This window comes from Macaca thibetana, chromosome 18, assembly GCF_024542745.1.
Source record: "Macaca thibetana thibetana isolate TM-01 chromosome 18, ASM2454274v1, whole genome shotgun sequence".
In the NCBI taxonomy this organism is placed as follows: domain Eukaryota; kingdom Metazoa; phylum Chordata; class Mammalia; order Primates; family Cercopithecidae; genus Macaca; species Macaca thibetana.
Genome location: NC_065595.1, coordinates 5,065,732 through 5,088,993, shown reverse-complemented (window position 1 = coordinate 5,088,993; position 23,262 = coordinate 5,065,732). Strand labels below are relative to the sequence as shown.

The 23,262-nt window shown below is 38.6% G+C and overlaps 1 protein-coding gene across 4 annotated transcripts in view; it reads left to right on the top strand.

Annotated features, from left to right (window-relative positions):
* ZNF407 (zinc finger protein 407) overlaps positions 1-23,262 on the top strand; it is a 460,325-nt gene that overhangs the window by 290,084 nt on the left and 146,979 nt on the right. For 3 of the 4 annotated variants that reach the window (XM_050768239.1, XM_050768240.1, XM_050768241.1), the window contains one exon: positions 19,849-20,027. In XM_050768239.1, the coding sequence (XP_050624196.1) occupies positions 19,849-20,027 (179 nt within the window). Of the gene's footprint in view, positions 1-19,848; positions 20,028-23,262 lie in introns of those variants that run through there. The other variant, XM_050768243.1, reaches the window with a different exon arrangement.

Below are 23,262 nucleotides of genomic sequence, written 5' to 3'. Positions count from 1 at the left end.
GAAAGTGACATAGTCACACTTAACTTTGCAAAATCACCTGTGCAGGACAAATAATGAGTCAGAGAGGGATCCAACAGGAGACGGGAGACCATTTAAAAGACAATTGCAAAGGTACAGGCAGAAAATCACCTGAAGCTAATGCTGTGATGGAAGGGCAGAGAGTGGCAGGTTATGGGAGGGAGAACCAGTGGACCTCTGGGCCCAGTGAATGCATTGAGGGGAGGGTGACAGAGAGCCACACGCCATCCTTCAGGTGTGCTGGCCAGGGCTGCTGGGTGAGTGACCGTGCCAGTCAGGGCGGTCCTCTCTCCTGGAGGGGGATATCCTTTAGGAAAAGGATGGTCTGGGATGAGCTGCCCATGAGATGCCCATGTGATGTCCAAATGAAACCAGGTCAATAGGTGCAAAGTTCAGTACTAATCTATGTGGAACTTGATGTGATTGATGTTTTCCTCGGAAAATGTGGAAAATGAAACAAGCAGAGAGGCAAATAGCCTGTATGAGAGACAGAGAAGCAGGCTCACGGACGGGGGAGGGACCTCCAGGAAAGAGAGGTGCATGCACCAAGCAAAGAGTGGGCAGCGTGCCAGGTGTTGAGTGAAATAGGAGAGTGCGGCCTGCCAGCCACAGTCACTAAGAGTCTCAGGTTCTCTTGGGAAGACCAGTTTTAGTAAAGTGGTGAGAACAGAAAACAGGTAAGTGGACAGAAGTGCAGAAATGATAAGCTTGCCTGTTGCCTTGTGTTCACAGAAACTGCCTTGAGGCTGCTCTGTGAAAACACTGGGCTAGAGGGAAAGACAGAGAGTGGCACCTGAGGGCAGGTAGACGGATGCATACTGTCTTTGTGTTGGTATTCATCGTTCACTGAAAATCACTTTCTGAAATTTACTTAAATGTGTATATGTCCATTGAAACAGTGAAGCTGAAAACTGCATCATTCGCGATGGCTAGTACAGTGTATACATGATTAGGGTTGCTGAAGCAGGGGCCACTGCTAATAGTTAGATCCTCTGAGGACTTCTGGGAACACTCCGAGTTGAGCCAGTGCCTCGCTGTTGTCCTGTGGGTCCTCTCTCTGCACATGGAGAACTGTGGCTTCAGGCCTTCCCTGTCATTTCATGTGGCTACGATAACTTTCCCACCTTTTGGGGTTACTGCATGGCACCACTTTTTATCTTCACTGTGGCTGGAGTTTTGAATCCAGAAAACAGGAACGATGTAATGGTATAATCTGTCTCCTCCACACCTATACACCCCACAAGTTGGGGTTTTATTTGCCCCATATGGAGAATTCTTACAAAAGCCTATGTTGCTTCAGCTATGTTTCATTAATTTAACAAGTTGCTTGCTGCTAGCTAACGATTTAGTGTAATCATTTAACACACACTCACTTTAAATATAGTCTTTTAAAGTGTGACGTCTTTTCTGTGACTTATTTTACACAGTTTTTGCTCTTGTCTCAGGTTTTTCTAAGATCAGTAAGTCTAACAGGACACTCTAATGACATCATAAGCCAATTGAAGAGCACCCAGTCATTTCTCTTCATGACACCTGACTCCTCCTGACTCCTGCATGTGTTTACAGCCATTCAATTTGTTTTCACCTATCTTTTGTTCAGCTTATTCCGAGTAGTTATGAGCATCATGTTACATTTTTACCAAGCACAAACTTAATTCTATGTTTTCTGTGTTCTTATGTGCTAAAATTTCTATTGAAGACTGTTTTAAATTGTTCCCTACCTTCTTCAGATTACCATTGTTTTCTAGAAATATGTAATTCTCTTCGAGTGTGTCCTACAAGAGGAATGTGATAATAAGGATCCTGGTGGTGAAGTTAGTGTGTGTATAATGTGAACAGGGAAGGCAGACATATCACCCTGTAGGCTGAGATAGGGAACGTGATTTGTTTCCATGACTTAGGGTGCATTATAACTGCTGAGTATTGGTGTCAGTTGTATTAAACCACTAAAAAGTGGAAATAAGTCATATATATGGCCCTACAGGTTGATGGATGCTATTTTTGCATTCACTAGCATTTTGTATGGGTTTCCTTTGATTCTATTGGAATTTTAGCTGCTTCATTTCATTATGAATTATGATTACCACAAGATTGTTATGGCTGCATCTCCATTTTAGGTTTTAGATTGTTTTTCAACCTTAAAACTAACGATGTATTTCCCTTTGCAAATTGAGATAGTTCTGTTTTGTACATCTTCTCTCAAACTTGTGGCACCATTTTTGCAAGTACAAATAAAGATGGTAGAAATAGTCACCACAGTGCTCCTAAAGTAGGTTACTTCTAGCATCGGTGACAGTGTTTTGTTACATTGTGAGGAAGCCTCTCTGTACTAGGCTAGTGTAGCATTTCGAAGATAGAGAGACCCGGAAGACTCAGAGTGGAAGTGGCTGTGATGAGCAAGTGTGTCATCTGGAACCATCCTCCCAGTCCCAAGGGCCCATGTGCCCACGCCTGAGAAATATATGGACAATATCAGCATATATATATTTTTAATTACATGTTCCTTCCAATTAATGATTTCTGTGTGGCCTTTGAAAAATGATGTTATTAATGTAATGATTATACAATCCAGCTCTTCTTGAGTTATGTGTATGTACTTGTTTTTAACTACACATGCACACACATATATTATTACCTTCCTTGCATCTCTTTTTAACAAAACAATCTTTTAAAACACTATGTCCTCATGTAAAAAACAGTCAACACAAGGTTTCAGTTTTATTTTTAAGGTTTTGTTTTTTTATTTTTTTTGTTTTTTTTTAGTTTAAAAGTGGAATATATGTTTTCCTTAGCTGTAAAAGCACAATCAAGGCAACATGATAAGTGAGTCAGTGTTGTAAAAGTAAAACTAATTTTGCCTTCACTCACATGAGCTATAGAAGGAGGAAGCTTTATTGTCCCTGGGAAGGTGATAAGGCAGAATAATTGTATATTATACTGTCCTGGAACATCTGCCTGAAGACTGTTGGAGCAATTCATCTATCATGGACGATACAGCATGTTTTGTCTTTTTGCTTTAACCCGTCCCCACTGCTGGCCTGCGCGAAGGTTTTGATAGGGACTGCGCCTGGGCCGGGGCTCACATTAATCAGTCCCCTTGTTCAACACTCCAGCTGACATAATTACAACCTGCGCACAGCAGTTATTCAAGTCGAGTCCTTGTCACTCGTGGTGCGAAACTACACAGCTCAGATCCCGGAGGAGATTGCCTTATCACACAGAACAAGGGCTCGCAGGAGTCGAAGAGAATAGAAATGGGAAAATGTCTTCCGGGAGTACTATATATTCCTTTAAAATAAGACGTTTGAGAGACTTACAAGGGACAAAGGGAAGCATTGTGTGCAGGGACTGAAATGAACCAGTTACTATTTTTAAATGGATTACATGGAGCATTTTTGTAAAAAATGGACATAGATTATTAAATAAATTCAGTGGTCCCTCAACATCAGTGACTCTTCTCTATTACTTTTACTTCAAAGGTGATCACAGAACTTTCGCATTATAAAAGGTTTACATTTTCTTTGTACAACTCAATAAAATTAACAAAGTGTGCATTTTTCCTCTAATACTCAGCGACTATAGACTTAGGGAGCTCTGTACAGCATGGAGTTAAAGCTAGGAAACATTTTTTCAAAAGACTTTTCAAAGATAAGTAAGTTCACTCTTGCCTATGGCAATGTAGTCTAAATATTGGACTGGCAGAGCCTCCAGAAAAATGAACTCTCTTATCATATGTTGCACCTCCCCTCTCTACCTCTCCATGGGGTGGATCACCCACCAGTGCCTGCAGTATGCCCGGTGTGGAGGATGGAATCTCTCAGACACTTACATAGTATTTAAATTTTATGGCAGCCCTTGCCCCACCCTAATAGCCTAGGTGAGTCTAAGAGCTTGTTGTGACTTAGGTGACCAGGCCTGCCAGACTGCCCACTAAACTGCGCTCCTATACATGAGTGCCAGAAGTTATTGTTTCAAATCTAGTCTTTTTCCCTTAGGCATTATTAGATTGTCCCAAGTAAAGTCAGGTTCTGGCTTGAACTATCAGAAATATTGTGAAACATACTGCTGCTTCAGTAAAAATTTTACGTACATCACCTTAAATTTGAAAAGCTGTCAACTAGAAAAATACAGTAAATTATTCATATATGCACACATATATATGTAAATACTTAAATTGCTTGATTTGTAAAGTAATATTTTTTCTACACAACTTACTTCAAGCCAAAGTTGTATGTGTATAGAGTTCATGTCCTTTTTGGGAATATATTTCTGTCTACCATTTTTATTCTACCTAACTGTTTCTAAAAAAATGATGGCTTGGATTTTTAGAGGTTGGTTAGGCTCCATTTTTCTGTTGTATTTCCTTAAAGATAGATTTTTTTTTCCTCAGAAGGTTTTCATCCATCTGCCTTTTCTGGTTTTGCAACACCTCACCTTGCTACACCTAGCTTGTTAACAGAAATGGAAAGAATAAAACTTTTCCTATGAGGGAATAAATATGTAGTAATGAAGAGTTCGGGGGTTGGGGGGTCTATATTTATTTCAGAATGGCAAGATAAAAATGAGAAGAATTTCTGCTCTGCCATCCAGGCAGGAGATTAGTGAAAGGAAGTGATTCAATATGTAAGGCTAATTCTGCCTTTTTATTTTCAGATTCTGAGCATCAAGCAATATTGAATAGATTGAAAATATTGCTTGCTGCTCAGAATATCAACTTTGAAAAAATGTTTTGGTAGTCACATATGTTTGGGAGATACTCTCCATATTGTGTCCCTTATCCACCCCCTTCACACTCACAGTAATCAGCATATTAAAGACTCGGAGAATCCCTTTAGTCCGGACACACCTCTAGTTTTGTGTACTGATATTCGTCAGACTTCTGTGGCCACGAAGGCCCTTTCCCCAAAGCCCTATTAATATCCTGCTGGATTATTTGTATTTCACCAGTAAAGTCTGCCGCATGTTTTTAGCTCAGAGACTTTAGCGTGTTCGTTCTTCATCTGCTCCCATTGTAAGGCATGTAATAATTGGGAAAACTTACTAAGTTTTATGTTACTTCTGTGAGCATTTAGCGTGGTGAGGATATCAGAGGAAAATCTTCCAGTTGCTCTGTGTCCCTCACACAGTTACTTTCTCTTCTTCTTTATACCAGCAATGTATCAGTGTATGATGATACGAAACGGTTAACGAAATGTGTTTTTTCTCTCTGGGGCTCAAGAGAAAGAATCAGGGAGAAATCCAGGTTCTCCAGGGCTTGCCCTTGCTGGAAGGCCTGCCCTCCTTCCCGTGCTGCGGGTGGCAGGACAGCTCAGCCTAGTGTTTGAGTCACTGCACAAACTCAGAGTCAGTGGGACTGTTCCGGAAATGCTAAAGTCTGAAGAATTCGTTTGGGTTTCTGAATGAAAAAATTCAGTGTCACTTCCTACCATTTCTTCCTTGTGATTTTCATTGTTCCTTGTGGAGTGGAGGGTAGAAAGGAAGATGTTAAAGTCGGTGCCGATTCTTATTGGTTGTAGATAATATGATCGGAGATTAGAATAGAGTTGTAATTTAAGTGGAAGGGAAGGTGGGAAACATGAAAGGTGAACAAAGCGTGGGGAGTTATTCTCAGTCCTGAAACAGAAGGAGCAAGTGTAACTGTGGGTGAAAATCTTACAAGATAAATATATCCAAAGCAGTGGCATATCAATATGTAAGTTTGCTGTTAACATAATTTGAAATCAGTAGAAGTTAGAAAAGCATTTGGAATAATGTGGAAAGCAAGACAATTTTAGGCCCTTAGCAGTTGAAGAGTCACTGAAGGGCAGATGCAGCAGTCCTCTAAGTGGACACGGTGAGTTTTCAGCCTTTCCAAAATGTTCACGTTTTCTTTTATGCAGCACAGCACAGCTTTTTGTTAGTGCTTTTAAGGTACATAACTCGTTTGTCTTGTAAAATCGCATCCCCTTTGAGGGCATGACCACAGTGATTTGTTTTTAGGCTTCTTTTTATGTAGTATCTACTAAATACGTTTTAAAAATTCATTTTGAAAGTAAAAAGTCAATACATAGGAAGGTAGACTTCTCTTGTAACCTATATACTTTCCATCTAAACCGAAGCAGTAATCAGGCTTAAATTATTTGTCTTCTGAAGTGCCTACGATTGGGTCTGAAAGGCTGGCCTTGCTCCCAGATGTTTAGAACAGCAGCTGGATGTGCACAGGTTTCCTGTGGGTCACAGACAGGCCAGTGCAGCGACTGCCGTTCGGGAACCTCTCTGAGGCATGCGAGAGCCTGTTGGCTGCTGGTGCAGAGAGCGCATGTGGACACCTGGACAGCCGCGTGACTTGGAAGCAGGGGAGTTTATCCTCTCAAGGGTGGTGGATGAGACCAAGAATGCATCAGTGTTCATCCACTTCTGTGCTAACTTACAAGTTTCTTTCTCTTATGGGGCACTGCGCTGTTTTAGAATCACTTTATATCACATAATAAACATGAGCAGAAATATAACTGAGAAATGGAGAGAAAAAATTCAATGTGCATCAATTTGTCCTAAGAACTAGTTTCAGAAAATTGAGATTTCTGAAAAGCAAGAAGTAATGAGTAAATAATCTAATGGAAATTGTCCCATTCAATGAATAGCTATCAGTTATAATAAAGGAAAATAAAATTCATAAGATTTGGAGCAAGGTGATCCAGAAACTCTCCAAGTAAAATTTCCTGTTGCTGAAAATGTCCAAAGGATTGTATTTTGTGATTACCTCAGATTGCTATAAACTCTTTTTCTCAGAATAAAAAAAGAGACTTTGGGAATTCTGTATGTAGTGTAATAGTGTAATGTGGTGCCATTATTTTTAAATATCTGGTTTACTTAAACTCTCTTAACATTTACAGGTTTTGTACATTATTATTACTATTTGGAGTCAGAGTCTTGCCACCATACCTGCATTCCCGGCACTTCTCTCTTCCCATTTTCCTGCAGTACTAGGCATGCCTGTCTTTTTGTCCTGCAGATGTCCTGAAGACAGCTCCTGAGTGTATAGGCTGCATCTGGTGTTTGTAAAGGATAAAGAAGTTAGCTCCATTCCCCACCACGCCCTCTCCTCTCTTCCCTGTTTTGATTATAGTATTCCTTCTGGTTTCCTAGAGATTACAGCTTGAGTTTCCTCATTTAAACCTTTTGCTAAATTCATCAGATTGACTCCTCCCTGTGTAAACACGAGGATCCCAGCACGTAAGCGCATCCACCTCTGCTGCAACTGTCAGCTCTGCCGCTGTGCTGTGGTTTGTCAGGTTTACATTACTGGAAATGCTGTACAATCCGGGTGTTTTTCAAATAGACGTTTGGTCATATTTGCTTTGTATGTATAACACTCAAAAGATATTTTAATGAATAGCCAAAATGATCCAAGTGCACTAAGCAAAACAAAGGTTTCCTTGGACTTGGAAATCCTTCAATAAAAATAATTGTCATCAGTTGTTTACTAGGCTTCCTTTGAATACACATTTAATACATTTGTATCTCTATATGTATAAATATATGTATTTTCCATGTATACATTTTATCTGTACACGTATGTGCATGTATTTCATATATATGTGGGTATATATGTGCACATTTTATATGTGCTTGTATGTCTATATGTGCATGCACACTATATATGTGAATATATTGTGTGTATGCATATATGTGCACATATGCTGTATGTGTATACATATATGTTTTATATGTGCCATAGGTGTATGTGTGTGTGCACACACATTGTATGTGTATATGTATATGTGTGCACACATACTTTGTGTATATATACATTTTCTGTATACATATATGTGTATATGCACACACATACCATATGTATATATTTTTAAAAACCTGAAAGGATCCATGTCTACATGTATCTGGGACTTGATTTCTTTTTAACTTAATAATGTATCCTGTTAGTCTTTCCATGTTCATAAGAGCTACCTTATTCTATTTAATGGCTTTTGTACAAGAAGTAAGGGTGAATGCCCAGATATTACACACACCAGGCTTTCTTCCGCAGGGTTTACTGAGAGAAACTCACAGAGGCAGTACAACAACTGTTGCTCCTCTCCTCAGTTTATCCCAATAACCTGCTGCATTCTGGAGCAACATGCAAGAATTTTGTGGTGCCGGACATCAGATTCTGGGGAAGTGTCTGGCTCTTAGGCTGTGGGACTTCTAAGCTTCACAACTGGAGAAGATCCAGCTCCTCCATGCCTCTGAGGGTGTGTTTACAGGTGAGGTTGAACAGTCCTGTGACCTGGCCTACCAGATCTCTCACCTTGTTCTCACATCAGTAACCATACATGGTTGGGGAAATGGCTTCTCTTTCCCCTGATCAGGCCATGCTCTCCCACCATTCAGCCAGGATGTGGTTGATTTCCATGGAGCTCTGTAGGAGAAGCTACCCACTAGCTCTCAATGGTATAGAATTCCCTAGTATGGATGCACTGTACATTTACAACCCATTTCTCTATTCATGGACATTTAGTTTTCAAATTTTGCCTAGTGTTTAGCTGTTCTAAAATAGATTTAATGACATGTGGATCATCTCCTAATTGAGCTTCTGAACTTTCAAGGGCGTGTGTATATTTTAAACTTGAAGGATACTATCAAATGTTTTTCAAAAGCTTTTGCTAACTTACACCATTACCAGAGGTATATCATTTTCCCTTACCATTATTTAATATGATCAAACTTAGTAAATTTTGCCGATCTGTCACCTTAAGTTTTAACTTGCATTTCCTTGGTTTTTAGAGACATTGATCACTGTGTAATGATTACATAACTATTGTATTCCTCCAATTATGACTTGCTTATTCGTATTTTTTAGTTTGTGAGATTTTAATCTTATAAAAAATTAATCAATGGAACCCATTTTGGAATCCTTATTAATCATCAGTTTTTATATATGTTGCGTAGTTTTACTCCTTTTCTTTGCCCTGCCTTTTAACTTTATTTATGATGCATTATACTATATAGCAGTATTAACTTTCATGAGGCATATTTTCCTACACATTTTGGTAGCATTTGGACTTTGATTTTTCTTTATAGGAGCTCTTTCTAACTAAAATTATAAAAATATTTTTTCTATGATTTTTATAATTTGATTTCCTTATGTTAAAATTTTTTAATCCAAATGGTATTTATTTTTGTATGGTATGGGACAATAAGTAACTTATATTTTCCTGTAAAATAAGCAGTTGAATGGACACCATTTATTATATAGCCCATCATTTCCTAATTGATCTGAAATGACATCTGTATTTCTTGTATACATGGATCTTTGTGCTGTCTGTTCTGTTCTGGTGATGCATGTGGTTCAGCACTCCAAATGACATGCATCTATTTGCTAAACATCGTTGATAACATGTTCCCTTTTAGGCAGAGGAATTTGAGGTTCTTTATTCTTGTAGCTTTTAACCAATTTTAAATTTAAACAGCACAAATGTTCAGTAATCTAAAATTATCAGACTCTTTCCTTATGGGTCCTTTAGTGAGAACATAAGTTATAAAGGAGTATATATCTTAGGCTGTCTTACATAAATTGTGAAACAAACTCCGAGTTTATATATTGGAGCACATTCTTCCAACCTACAGTGAGCTTTAAAGCAACATACATGGAGGCTTATATTCCCCTCTACTGTGAACATTTTTTGTCTTTTTTTTTAGGATTTATTTTTGCCCGGAAAATTTATAAATCATAAATAATGCTGGTAAATAAATGTAATTAACTTCTTGAGTTTAATTTACATAAAGATTTTCTTTGGATTATTCTATATTCATTTTGGAATCATATTACAAAGATATAGTAGAAACATCCTTTCAACTGAACTTTTATATAAACATGTATAATATTTTATAGAGTAATTCTTTTTGTGGATATGAGTTTTAAAAGTATACTATAAACAGGCCAAAAAAAAATAAATTGCATACCTGCCTAATGAACTTTGCACGTGTGGTACACCTCACACGTGCTCATACATACACTGTAACTGTTTGGGAATCTATTTTTAGTCAGATTAATTGAAGTTGCTTTTCATGTATAATAGGAAAAGCGCTGATAATGACTCACATAGTTGAACTCGTTTGTGATTAATATAAAAACTAGTCGTAGGAAGAAAAAAGAACAAGTACCTACAGTATTATCTGAACATATTTAATCTTATTTACCTTAATCCTTATGATGGCATTCTGAGGTCCATGTTGTACTACCATAGAGCAACCAAAAAAGAAAATGGTCTGTAGTCAAAAAATTTGGGAAGCAAAATGTTAAGGAAAACTAAGCATATTTCTTTAAATAGAACTTTCAAAATTTTTATTTTAATTTAGATTGTGGGTTTTTTTTTTTTTTTTTTTTTGTAATTTTCATTTTCTGCTTAAGTACACATTGTGAGTTTCTAAAAGGAAAATGCAGTCTGCTGTATTGCCCCTACTTTCCTGAACACGGATCTCCTCACACTTGTACTTACGGTTTTTCTTAACGTCTGTTAGCATCTTCAGAAATAATATTTTTTGGAGAAGGGATTTTTATAAACCTTTATACAAATTTCATGTATTTTCTGTTCATTTTTGTTGTATTTATGATCTTTTGACTTGCAGTATTTTATAGTATTTGTGTAGTCAAGTCTATCTATATTTGACTTTATGATTTCAGCTTTTATTTTACTTAGTAGTGTATGTTTGAATAAAAGGCAGAGTTTTTCCTTTCTAAAAAAGTATTTCCAGAAGAGGAATTTATATATTTCTCTTGTTGTAAATAAACTAGAAAAATTGGAGTAAAAAGCAGTAGAGTAATTGGTTATACTGTGGATTTCATGATATACTCTTGGAGGACAAATGGAAACAACTGCCATAATGTTATGTGATTGGGCACATGTAGCTGGAGATAGAATCTCTAGTGACAACATCATTTTTGGAGTCAGAATATGCTGTAGCTCATACTGAAGGAGGGACTGACAATATTGTGCTCTAGAAAACAGTTAGAAGAGCACAGAAATGACTCTAGTGATGATAGACACTTATGCATATGAAGAGTTTGAATAGTTTGTAAACATGAGTTGTAAAAACAGTTGTTCCAAAGTAATATATTATTTTAAAATAATAGGTTAACTTAAATATGTATATATTGAAATCAACAAAACATATATCCTATATATGTGGTTTTTTGCTTATCTTTTATAGATTCAGGTGGACTCTCCCTCTAGCTCCCCTCCCCACTGCCATTTTTTCACCCTTTTAAAAATATTAAGGTTAATTTTATATTCAAAGTCATATTTTTTAGGTTCATACTCTGTTTAAGTATATATGACTTACATTCACTTAAGTCTTTTTTTAGTTTCATAATTCTTTTTAAAGCAGTTATGTGTTATCTATCCAGAATTTATTGTGAAGCCTCTTTAATTTATCACAGAAGAATTTAACCCACTAGGTAGTGCCTTGCATTACCTAAACCATATTTTAACCCGCGAAAGTAATTGCCACTTTCACTCTAAATACCACCCTCAATTTCCCACTTTAATGATTAGAGTTTCATTAAGTATAATAATTTTCAAAAATGCAGTGCTTCAGTTGCATTTGATTTTCTTGTCTTTGGCTGTCTGTTTAGTCTTTTTTCCCTACTTTTAAATTAAAATTAACGGATGGGTGAGCTTTCCTGTGACACAGCCACAACACTGCAAGTGTTCTGACTCCCTCCCTTTATCCCTTTACCAACTCTGGTCCCCCTGGCAGAGTCACTGTTAACTAGTGTGATCCTCATAGACCTGGTGCTGTCCATACTCCTTTGTAGAATTGTAATATGTGTGCGTTATATGTATGTGTAGTTACTTTACACACACGTCTATATATAATTGACTTTCTGTGGTGTGTATTGTGAATGTGTATATGTACACACACCTCTAATTACTTTTAGTACATATTGTTTTACATGTAGCTTTTCTCAATCTGCAGCAGACATCTTTCTCTGCCAGTACGTCATGTTATATGTGTGTTTCTGTATGTATGCATGTGTAAAGATAAGTACATGTAGAAAAGTTACTGCTATATCACATTCTGTGATACAGCCCATTCCCTCTCTATAGATGACTGTTAACAGCTCTTACTGTACTAATGTTAAAATATTGCCTACTTATTTTATAGAGCCATTTAACCATCACTCTCAAACAGTTCTCAAAAAAATCTTGTTAGAATTGTAATTGTGTTAACTGTATAGATTCCTTAGCAGCAATTGATATATTTAACATTAAGCCAACCCATACAGATATATGGTATGTGTCTCTGTTTAGCAAACTCTCCTTTATTTTTTTAATTGATTTTTATACATGTCTCATAATTCAACTGTTTCGTGGTGGTGTTTTTTTAAAAGACGTGTTTTTTGTGTATTACATAAGGGAGTTTGAGTGCTCAGATCCACAAAAGAAACAATTGGCCACCCTACTCAATTCAATTTTCAGTTCTTTTAGCCCCACCTTCAGCTAAACTACTACTATTATTTTCAGTGAATCCTTGTAAGATTTACTAAGTCATTTCTGAAGCCAGCTATGGCACACAAAAAAATATGCATTCTAAAATAGTGAGCGATCACTCCATGCCATCAAGTAGTTCCCCCAAAATCACCTAGGAAATAGGAATTCTTTCATTTTGGAGCAGCATGGAAGATGTAGAGTAGTGAAGTGGGGAGATAAACGAAATGGAAAGTGGGTTGCGGGAATGAGAACGCTGTTCAGGCAGTGGGTGTAGGAGCTTTCTGTTGTCTAGAGTCTTTCCCATGCCTGATGTCATAGCAGACCTGATTGTTGCCAGTACTTCAAGACAGCCACTAATCTTACAAAAAAAACAAACTGGGGTAATGAAGCTGATACATGGATTTTCCTGGGGAAAATGGGAATTAATATTTATTTAGAATCTCTGTGTGCTGGGCCCTCTCCTGGTTACTTATCCTGTAACATTTGTGCCAAGCTCTCTGCTGTTTGGTTTATCAGTTAGCTAATACTATTAACACATATTAATAATACATAGAAATTACCTGGGTATGTCATAGTGGTATTATTTTATTATTGGCCCGGTTCTCTCTAGTACTGTAGTTAACTCTAGATTTTTGCCATACCGGCTGACAACCACTGTCCCGTGAGTGACTCTGTGTTAGTTTTGGATGGTGAGCTGTGATCTGGGAGGAAAAGAGCCATGCAGAATGATGAGGTCTACCTGGCAGAAACGTCTTGCTACCTGGTTCATTGTGGTGAATTGGCAGGTGAATACACAGACAAGTATAGACAAGAATAGAAAGTCCAGAATTCGCCTTACATAATTAAAATACTGACAAAGGTGGCATTTCAAGTCAGTGGGGAAAATCTGACTTTAACAAATGTTATTGAGAGAACTGAGTAGCAGTCTGGATCCACATTTAACTCACTGTAGGTTGATTTTGAATCAAATCTAGTATTGAATGTGATATAACGCAACTCCGCAAGTACTAGAACCAAATTTGGAACAGTTGTTTTATAGCCTGCAAGTCAGGAAGCCGTAGAACAAAAGAGCAAAATTATCAACACTTGCTTTCACAACCCGCTGTAAGCAAAGTCAAAAGAGAAAAAAAGAAACTGAAGAAAAAAGTCTGCAACTTCTGTCCCAAAGAGCCGATCTCCTTAATTTATAAGAGAATGACCAACACGCATGTAGAAAAAAAGAGCAAAAATATGAATGAACAGTACATAAAAAAGAAAACATACATTGCTTTTCAATATTTGAAAAGATACTTAACCTCATTGATTACAAGAGAAATGCAAGTTACAACTTAAAAATTAAAACTCCAATAAGATACTATTGTTTACCTACCACACTGGCAAAAATTCTAAAATTTGGTAGCCCCCTACCTTGACAAGCAGGCACAGAAACAGGCTCTCAAACATTGTTAGTGGAATTGTAAATTGCTGCATTTCCTCTGAAGGGCAGTGTGGCAGCATTTGTCAGAATTCCTGCCCGTTGACATTTGAAGCAATTCCAGTGGTCATCATGTGATTGTCATGGCACCCGGAGAAATGGAAACCATTCTATAAGATTGTTCGCTGGAACCTTTGTTTATACTAGCAAATGATTGGAATCATCCTAAATGCCCATCAGTAGAGAATCAGTTAGCTAGAATAGGCTGTGTCCACACTGAAATACTAGGAAGCTGTCAAAAAGGAGAAAAGAAGGTAAGGGTGGGAGTAGAGGCATGTAGGGGAGATAAGTGTGCCCTTCGGTGTTCGATACGGTGAGGCCCCATGCTCTGTTCCACGGAAAAGCGAGATGCCAGTTTGTGTGGTGCCCCTGTATTTAGCCAAGGGGAGTGTTGAGAAAAGAGTACAAGACATATCTGTAGCTTGAAAAAGTAGTGTTTACTTCTCCCGAAAGATTGAGAAGAAGTTAGGGATTGTACGTAGCTGGTCATCTGCGACTCATTGGACAGTGGAGACAGTGCTGGAGGGAGACTCTGTCACATCCATTGTTGGATGCACTGGTGTTTAACAACTTCAGTGGTATAATTCTAATAACCAAAATAAACATCAAATATTTTAAAGCTCCTTTCCCCTTAGGTTCGATAACATCATCAGGCTTTTTGTGTCCATAGGCCAGAAGTTCGTGTGTAGTACTGACTAATGATTTTGTGGAGTTCTAGAAGTACTTGTGGTGTTCTACTTATTATTTTAACATACATTACCTTTGAACAGAATAAGAAATTTCCGTTATTATGTGTTTTTTAAGAAGCCCTAAATACATAGATCCCATCTTGGGCCCTTTTGCTAATCAGTCACCCCGTGCTTTAAATTCTGTACATCAAAGCTGCTCAAGACTTTCAACATGTTATATTCCAAAATTTAATTTGAAATGCACTCTTAGAATGCCTTTTCCACGAAAGCAATGCGTGCTGTTTCTATTCCGCTGAGTCCCGCGGGAATCCCGGTGAGGCCTGCGAGGCTTGGCTCTGGAGAATCTCACTTCTCTTCCAGCAGGCTCCTTTCTCAGTGTGAGGAGCGTCTTTCGCCTGTGAGGTTCTTCCAGGCGAGGTTCTTCCCCAGCAGAGAGCCTGCCGGCACGTTCTGTCGCGTGGAGCTGTGGCAGTAGAGCGGAGTTGGGAAAGGACAGGGCAGAGCTTAGCATTTTGCGGAGAGTTGCGGATTCGGTAGTTTTTCTTTCTGTGGACGCCGACTTTGCGCTGCGTGCCGGAGCCGTGCAGTTTGTGTTCCTACCTTTCCCCTCCATCACTTCCCACCCACCTTTGGAACTGGGAGCCACAACCTGGAGCCCAGGAATAGCTTTTACCAACTCTCTGAATTCCCAGGTGGAGATTTTGTGTGTATATGTACTTACCTTCTCTAAAGAAAAAGATAATGCATAGATTGCATTCAGTCCTTTGGTAGTTTGCTGTACTAACCTCATTTTTTAGTTAAGGAAAAGAGATCTCAGAGTTGAGGTACTTTCCTGAGATCACAGAGCCATTCTGCAGGTGCTGAAATTCTCATGTGGGGAATGGACCCGGCTGCCTGACTTGACACCCAGGGGTGTTTCCTCTGCACCATGGCCGTCTGCTGCCAGGAATAAGAGGAAGAAGGTGGGGATAGGACTGATCTAGTGTTGGTTAGGAAACTGGATTGAAGGTCACAGTTCTTAGTGAATCCCAGGGAAACTGCCCAGTCATTGCCTGTTTCACTTTCTCCTTCATTCAGAGATGTGCACCAGTATCTCTCTTCCTAGTTCATTTCAGATGGAAACACTGTGACATGAGTTCTCCCTAGCATTCTTCTTGTTAGAGTATACATGTAACCCTTTGCATTTTTCTGAGAAATTTGACTTCTCATAAATTTTCTTAAAAGAAAAATTTCTTAACTCGCCCATAGGGAAACACCAAGATGCATACAGATGGTGACAGGAGTAAGCTTCTTGGCTTGTGACAGGAGGTCCCAGGTGGCAGAAGAGGGAAAATCAGAGAGAAAATGAGGTCTAGGGATATTTCCAGAGGAGCAGTGCGAGGCCAGGAGGAGTCACACTAGCTCAGGAATGGGCCTAGTTTACTACTTCTTCACCCAAGGTATCTGCCGTGCGGTGATTAGTAAAGAGGGTTCGAATCGGGGTTTGTGTGTGTGTGTGAATGCATGTGTGTGCTGGTATGGTGAGGTTCTATGCAGCATTGGTTTGAGGAAGGAGATTAGCAGCACGTGATAATTGCAGTAGCTGCACATCAGGCAAAACTCTGAAATTTGAGTGACTTAAAAATGTATTGCTCACTGAGGTAAAGGCCCATGGAGGCTGAGAACCTCTTCTTCTTGATAACTTTACCACCTGAACATGTGGCCTGGAAGGTTCCAGTGGCAGGAAGAAGGGTGACAGCGGCACGAGAGTTCTTTTGTGTTCGTTTTTGTTTTAGTGGAGAGATAGATCATATATTTGACAAGTGACCCATTGAAATTGCAGCCTTTCTTGGTTTTTAATATGTTACCAGAATTGTGAAACCATTACTACAAGCAATCTTAGATTTTTATTACCCAAAGAGACTCCATACACATTAACACTCACTCTCATTTCCCCAAACGCATCCCAGTTCCTTCTTGTCTGCATGTGTTTATGCTCATGGTATGTATATGTTTAAAACATACAATTACAAATACACATACACACATATGTATTATATAATAGAACATAAAAACACAGTGTGTATATATACATCCTGTATACAAGCATATGCACATATCTGTGTAAGAATATACATGTGGAATGGTCCTTAATGCCTTTTAAAATCTCAAGTTCCACACCACATCTTTCTTGATTTATTTTATATTTTCAAATAAAAGAAGCTTCCCACCTTTTTAAATTCTCCCCCCTCCCTCAGTCCCCATATACGTCTTACCTATTTCAGTAATAGTCCCCAGTTGTTAGATCCTACATGCTGTTTAGTTACTGAGAGATACTGGCTTATTTTTGTCCTAGATACAGCCTTCTTGAAAACAAAATAATCTGTTTTCAAAGTTATCTCTTTCTTCCTTCCCTGAATGTTAGGATTCATTGCTGATATTGTTCTCCATGTAAATATGCATCATACATTGAAATGTATTTATTTTGGCAATTTTAATTTCTTCATATGATTGGTGATTGTCTGTGATGATGTTTCATGCCTAACATTTTACATAAGGAAATAATAGTGGCGGTACCAAAGAATCTACATTCCTGATAAACAGTACTAATTAAGTACAGTAGTAGCTTTTTGTTTTCTCTCCCCAGTGTCAATAAACAATGGTGAATTTAGGAGGTGTCTATAATGCCGTAGAAAACATGTTGGAGATCTGCAGAATTAAGGGGTAATTTGGAGCAGTTTACCCAGCTTGAAGAACTAAAAAAAAATTGTTTCTTTTCCTTTTAAGTGTCCTAAAAGTGGACATTTGTGTCAGTCACCTTCAGACATTTTCCTGTGTTATTTCTGACATGATCCAGAGCTGTTACTCTAAGGATAATTATACATTTAAGAGACTCTACAGTCCTACCCTTTGCTTAGAGTGTGCTAATGTCTCTGATATGTAAATTTTAAAGGGAAAGCTGGCTGTGGTGTACTTGAAAACATACCAACATTCTGGCCTCGAAAACAGAAAACCTAGGTTAGGATTCTGCCTTAACCACTCACCAGCCGTACAGCCTGTGTAGCCAGCTTATCATTGTGATATTTACCTTCTTCTCTGTGAATTGTGTAGCATTCTTGACCTCAAGAGGGTCATGCTTGCCTTCAAAGTCGCCAAGTCAGTGGAGGTACCTGGCATGCGTTAGGTACTTATCTTTTTTTTTTCCTCTTACAGTAATTGTTAGTTCACAATAGGGAATTTATATATAAAGCAGGTGTTACAATTCAGTAGTGACTCATGAAAGAAAGAAGCTTGTGTGCACACATTCACTGTCTCGCATGTATTTAGTCTAAGATCTCAGGGAAATTTAACACCCAGATTGACAGAGACTTTGCCTAAAGCAAGTCGAAAATAGCTGGGAAAATATCTGTTATTCTAGTCCTTTTTTTATTTTTGAAAAAGGTGTTATTATTATTTTAATTTTTAAAATATATATATTTAACATATAAAACTTTATATTTGAAAAATAAGAGCAAGTGGGCGTTGCAGTATAGCTGCGTTAATATTTGGATGTATTTCTTTCTAGTCTTCTTCCTAGGTATAGAGGGATTTGATTTGTTCAATTTAATTATACTGAGCAGATTTAGTGGTTCATGTACATTTGAGACAAGCCCTGCCTGGAGATGGGAGGGAAGTAACAGGAACTTTTCCAAAGGACAATCTGGATGCAGGTACGAGACTGCTCCCAGAATATGAGATCCCCACTCATGAGGAACACGTTTGCATTTTAGCTTTGTCCGGAGACTGTAGGAAAGGACATCCCTGTACCCTCTGTCTTGGAAATACCGTTCCTAGTGCCATTTACATTAATTCTGCCTCACTTGGACGATACTTCCCACACTCCTCTTGTCAGGAGTGGATAGCTACCATCTTCACTGAGTCTTTGAATTTCTAGCGTCATTGACTGCGTTTGTTTGTGAGAGATAACAATCATTTTCACTTCCTTGACCATTATTTCCCAAGGTATATTCCCTGAAAAATAAACATGGTATAATTGAATATTATACACAAAAGCAATTCGAATTAGAAGTGTTCAGGCAATGTAGACCTACATAAAGTTTCTTCTTAGAGCCTACCATTCTGAAGTGCACTGTGAGATGTGTTGGCTAACTACCATTTCCTGATCTTATTTGGTCATGGAAATCTTTCTTCTAAGAACATCTTGCGGGATTTTGTTCTTCAGCAATACTTTTGGGAAATGGTGATAAACATATTGCTCTATTTTCTTCTGGCATTTAATTTTGGTCTGTAGGAAATCTGAGGCCAGCGTGATTTTTTTGTTTCTTTCTAGATAACTCCTCAACACCTGCTTGAAATTGTATAGGGCTCTTTTTATTACTGTTCTAAAAATGACAAAGACAAAAGGAAAACAGCTCCGCGTGTGTATTCAGAAAGAGTCTAGACGTGCAGTCTCTGTGGCAAAGGAACTGACAGGGATGACAGAGCAAGCAGAACAGTTTGCCTCAAAAACCAGCACCCCCTTCCCAGTTGGCTGATTATTTCAGGCCTTGTATTTCTAATTCTGCCGGAAAACACTGGGAGAGGAGCCCACCCCTGATTTCAGTGGCACTGTGGCGTGGAATATACGGGGGCCCTCCATTGTATTTTCCATGTCATCACTCTTAAGAGCCTGTATCATCACAGAAAGCTGCATGGGATTCACGTGTTGCCCAGATATTGGAGTTGAGCCTGAGAGCTGTTTCTAGCTACAACTCCATCTTCAAATTATTTTAGAGCCCACTTAGAAGCACCTTGCTTGACAGAACTTAAAAGCCAGTGTCTTTGTTCCCCAAATGCTCTAAATTCAGTGGAGGCAACAGCGCTTACATTTTTGTGCCGCTCCTCACTGGTGATAGGTGTGTTCTCAGGGTCAGCTGACACCTTCACTGCCCTCGAGTGGTACCAGAATAATTTGAGATTAAAATAATAGTGCTTGGGATTTGGTATTTCTGGTTCTTCATAGAAATGAAGCTAAAAGACCAACGGAAAAATTCATATCAGGGTTATAAAAACTACCAGCCTCATAGGGCTGACGTATTATATAAGCTAATTATTATGTGAGTACAGCACTTAAAATAGTACCAAACACATAGAGACGTTCTTATCTAATGTCACTATGTGTAATATAAGGTTATTGGTTTGACCTTAATTAGATTTACTTTTCTGTCTTACTTGGTAGGTCAAACTGTGCTGAAAATATCCGGAAACACATTCTGCATACTGGCAAACACGAAGGAGTCAAGATGTACAACTGTCCCAAGTGTGACTACGGGACCAACGTCCCTGTGGAGTTCCGGAACCATTTGAAGGAACAGCATCCTGACATTGAAAACCCAGACCTCGCTTACCTGCATGCTGGTAAGGGACAGAAACTGTGACAGTACTTGTTTTTAACAGGATTTCATGTGATCACAGCAGTTATAATGCTATTTGTACATTACCATGATTTATTATAATGAGTAGAGTATGTGATAGTATCTGCTTCAAGACCTATAAAAAAGTACATTCCAGTTTTATCCCACTCAACTATGAAAACAGGACTTTTCAACCATATTTTATCAAAAAAGCAAATCTGACAAAGTAATTATTCTATGACTGTAAAGTTAATATTAGTAAATATTTAAAGCATCGTTGACCTGAAATGAGAGTAGTTGTTAAATCTTCATATTTTGACTAATTGCTAAAATTTTTTTTCTCAAAAAATGCTTGTGATTTGAAATGTTATGCCCTGTTTCTTGACACCATCATCTTCCAGTGAATGCCTAGAAAGAATGCGACCTGCGACCATGGAGGCAAGCGTCGTGGGTGGTTAACGGTGCTGTGCGTTTCCCAGAAATTGGGAGGGGGCTGGCCCTGGGTTTGGGGAAAAGCTGGTGATGGGAGCGGCTGCTAAGAGGATTCTTGCCTCTTGGGTGGCAAGTCAGGCACTCTGGAAGGCGTCAGCGATGTGGGATGTGGCAGCAACTGCAGAGTAAAGCACATCCGTTCCTCCAGCCCGACATGTTGTTTAATTGGCAAGTATTCCTTGGTGCCAACTCTCACCGTACAGAGCAGCAGAATGATGGATTATGGGTGAGAGGACCTATTTGAAGAGGTACTTACCCTGAAGTAAATTTAGAGAAGCCTTCCAAGATTTAACCCAAGCAGCAAAGTTTGAATAAGGCCCATTGATCAAGGATGTGCTTTAGGCAGATGTTTTGGGACCTGTTAGAGCTGCTTTTAAACCCTACTTCTCATTATTGGCCATATGACCTCAGGCAGGCTGACCTCACTAGGCCCGAGGTTTCCCATATGTAAATCTGCTTGATAGTACCTACTAATAGGGTCATTGTGAGAATTTTAAAAGATAACGGCTATGAAGCTAGAAGAGTCTAGGAGTTTGTATGAACTATCCCTAGTGCCTGCTGTGCTGCTGTAGGCATGAACATTTTATGCCTCTCTGTGCCATATGAAGGGTTAGTTAGCAGTGGTACGAATGTGGGGATTGTGATATAAATCACACCAGAAATGTGAGGTTCCAGCTTCAACATCTTAAGCAATGTTTGCTCACAAAATATCTATGTTAAAAGGAGTGTGAGTAATTTAAGGTAGACTAGTTTTCTTAATATATTTGACACTACGGAGATAGAGGCTTATTACTGTTCTTTCATATTTCTCAATTGATGTTCACATGACTGACTTATTTAAGTAATGTCGAGTGTGTGAGTTAGTAATTTTTCTACTATCCAGGGCTGTATTTGGCAAACAAACAAAACCAGAGGTCTGTGCTCATTCACTTTTGGTGAGGTTGTCACTGAAAAGGTTTTGAAACTAGACAGTTTATCAGCGTTAGTTCATAAAAACAGATAAAGTCGAGTTGAAATATCTCTGGCCATCGAGTTGAAATATCTCTGGCCATAAGTGCCTATGGGTTCTTCATAAATATGGACCCATAACCTTACAGATACCAGAAACACCACCTGTGAAGGAGCTGCTCCTAGCAATGGCCAGGCCACAGGGACAAAATCCATGGTGGGCATCAGCAAAGTGTCCTCCTCGAGGTGGCCTTGCTCTGCTTCCTTTCCAGGTAGAAGATTGACATATCTGTCTCTCTCTTCTATTATACCAGTTACACATGAAAAACAGATTGTTCCCTAAAGTACAGTGAGTAAATAAGAGAAAAATAAAAACATTACTTATCTTAAAAAAAAAAAAAAGACTGTAAATACTGTGATTTGGTTGAGATAATGTAAAGTTTAGTTGAGATAATATTTGGGAATTCATGTATTAAAGTGAGGTATTTTATTTTTTATTTGAAAACAGTTCTGCCGAAAGAGGTTTGTGTGCAAATGTGCTATACCCTTGGTATCTCTACATTGGTGTGTAACTGCAGTTATGTGATGTAATTCACACAAATAACGCAAAACTGGAGTTCAGTGGAGACCCTGATTCAAGTCTCTATGTAAACACAAGTGTCTCTGAGCTCCAGATTCCTGATTGAAGAGTCTAGGAGTTTGAATGAACTATCCCTAGTCCCTGCTGTGCAGCTGTAGGCGTGACCTTCCGGGAGGATGGGCTCCAACTTAAGCTTGATCATTCTCTTGATGTCTGGTCCCGAAAACTGCATTTTAACCCTGTGGGTCTCAGTCTTCCTCCAAAGATGGAGATAGTGATGCCGACCACACAGAATGTGTGTGCCATCTAAATGGGATCATATGTAAACTGTTTGACGTGATCATCTTTAGCATAAATGGTTGCTCAGTTTGTTTTTCCCTCTCTAGCAGAAGTTGATGATTCATTGTGTTTTTTTCTCAATCCTTTTTGGCAACCAGTAAAATGATTTTTGTATCATTTTCTATTTCGTATTCCAGAGCATGAAAGACTATATGTGAGTTCTGATTTTAGTTGTAGCCAGATAAGAAGCACAAGACAAAAGTGGTTTTTTTATTTTTTATTTTTTTACTTTTTATTTATTTGTTTATTTTTTATTATACTTTAAGTTCTAGGGTACATGTGCACAACATGCAGGTTTGTTACATATGTATACATGTGCCATGATGGTGTGCTGTACCCATTAACTCGTCGTTTACATTAGGTATATCTCCTAATGCTATCCCTCCCCTTCCCCCCACCCCACATTAGGACCCGGTGTGTGATGTTCCCCTTCCTGTGTCCAGGTGTTCTCCTTGTTCAATTCCCACCTATAAGTGAGAACATGCGGTGTTTGGTTTTCTGTTCTTGCGATAGTTTGCTGAGAATGGTGGTTTCCAGCTGCATCCATGTCCCTACAAAGGACATGAACTCATCCTTTTTTATGGTTGCATAGTATTCCATGGTGTATATGTGCCACATTTTCTTAATCCAGTCTGTCATTGATGGACATTTGGGTTGGTTCCAAGGCTTTGCTATTGTGAATAGTGCTGCAGTAAACATACATGTGCATGTGTCTTTATATCAGCATGATTTGTAATCCTTTGGGTATATACCCAGTAATGGGATGGCTGGGTCAAATGGTATTTCTAGGTCTACACCCTTGAGGACTCACCACACTGTCTTCCACAATGGCTGAACTAGTTTACAGTCCCACCAACAGTGTAAAAGGGTTCTTGTTTCT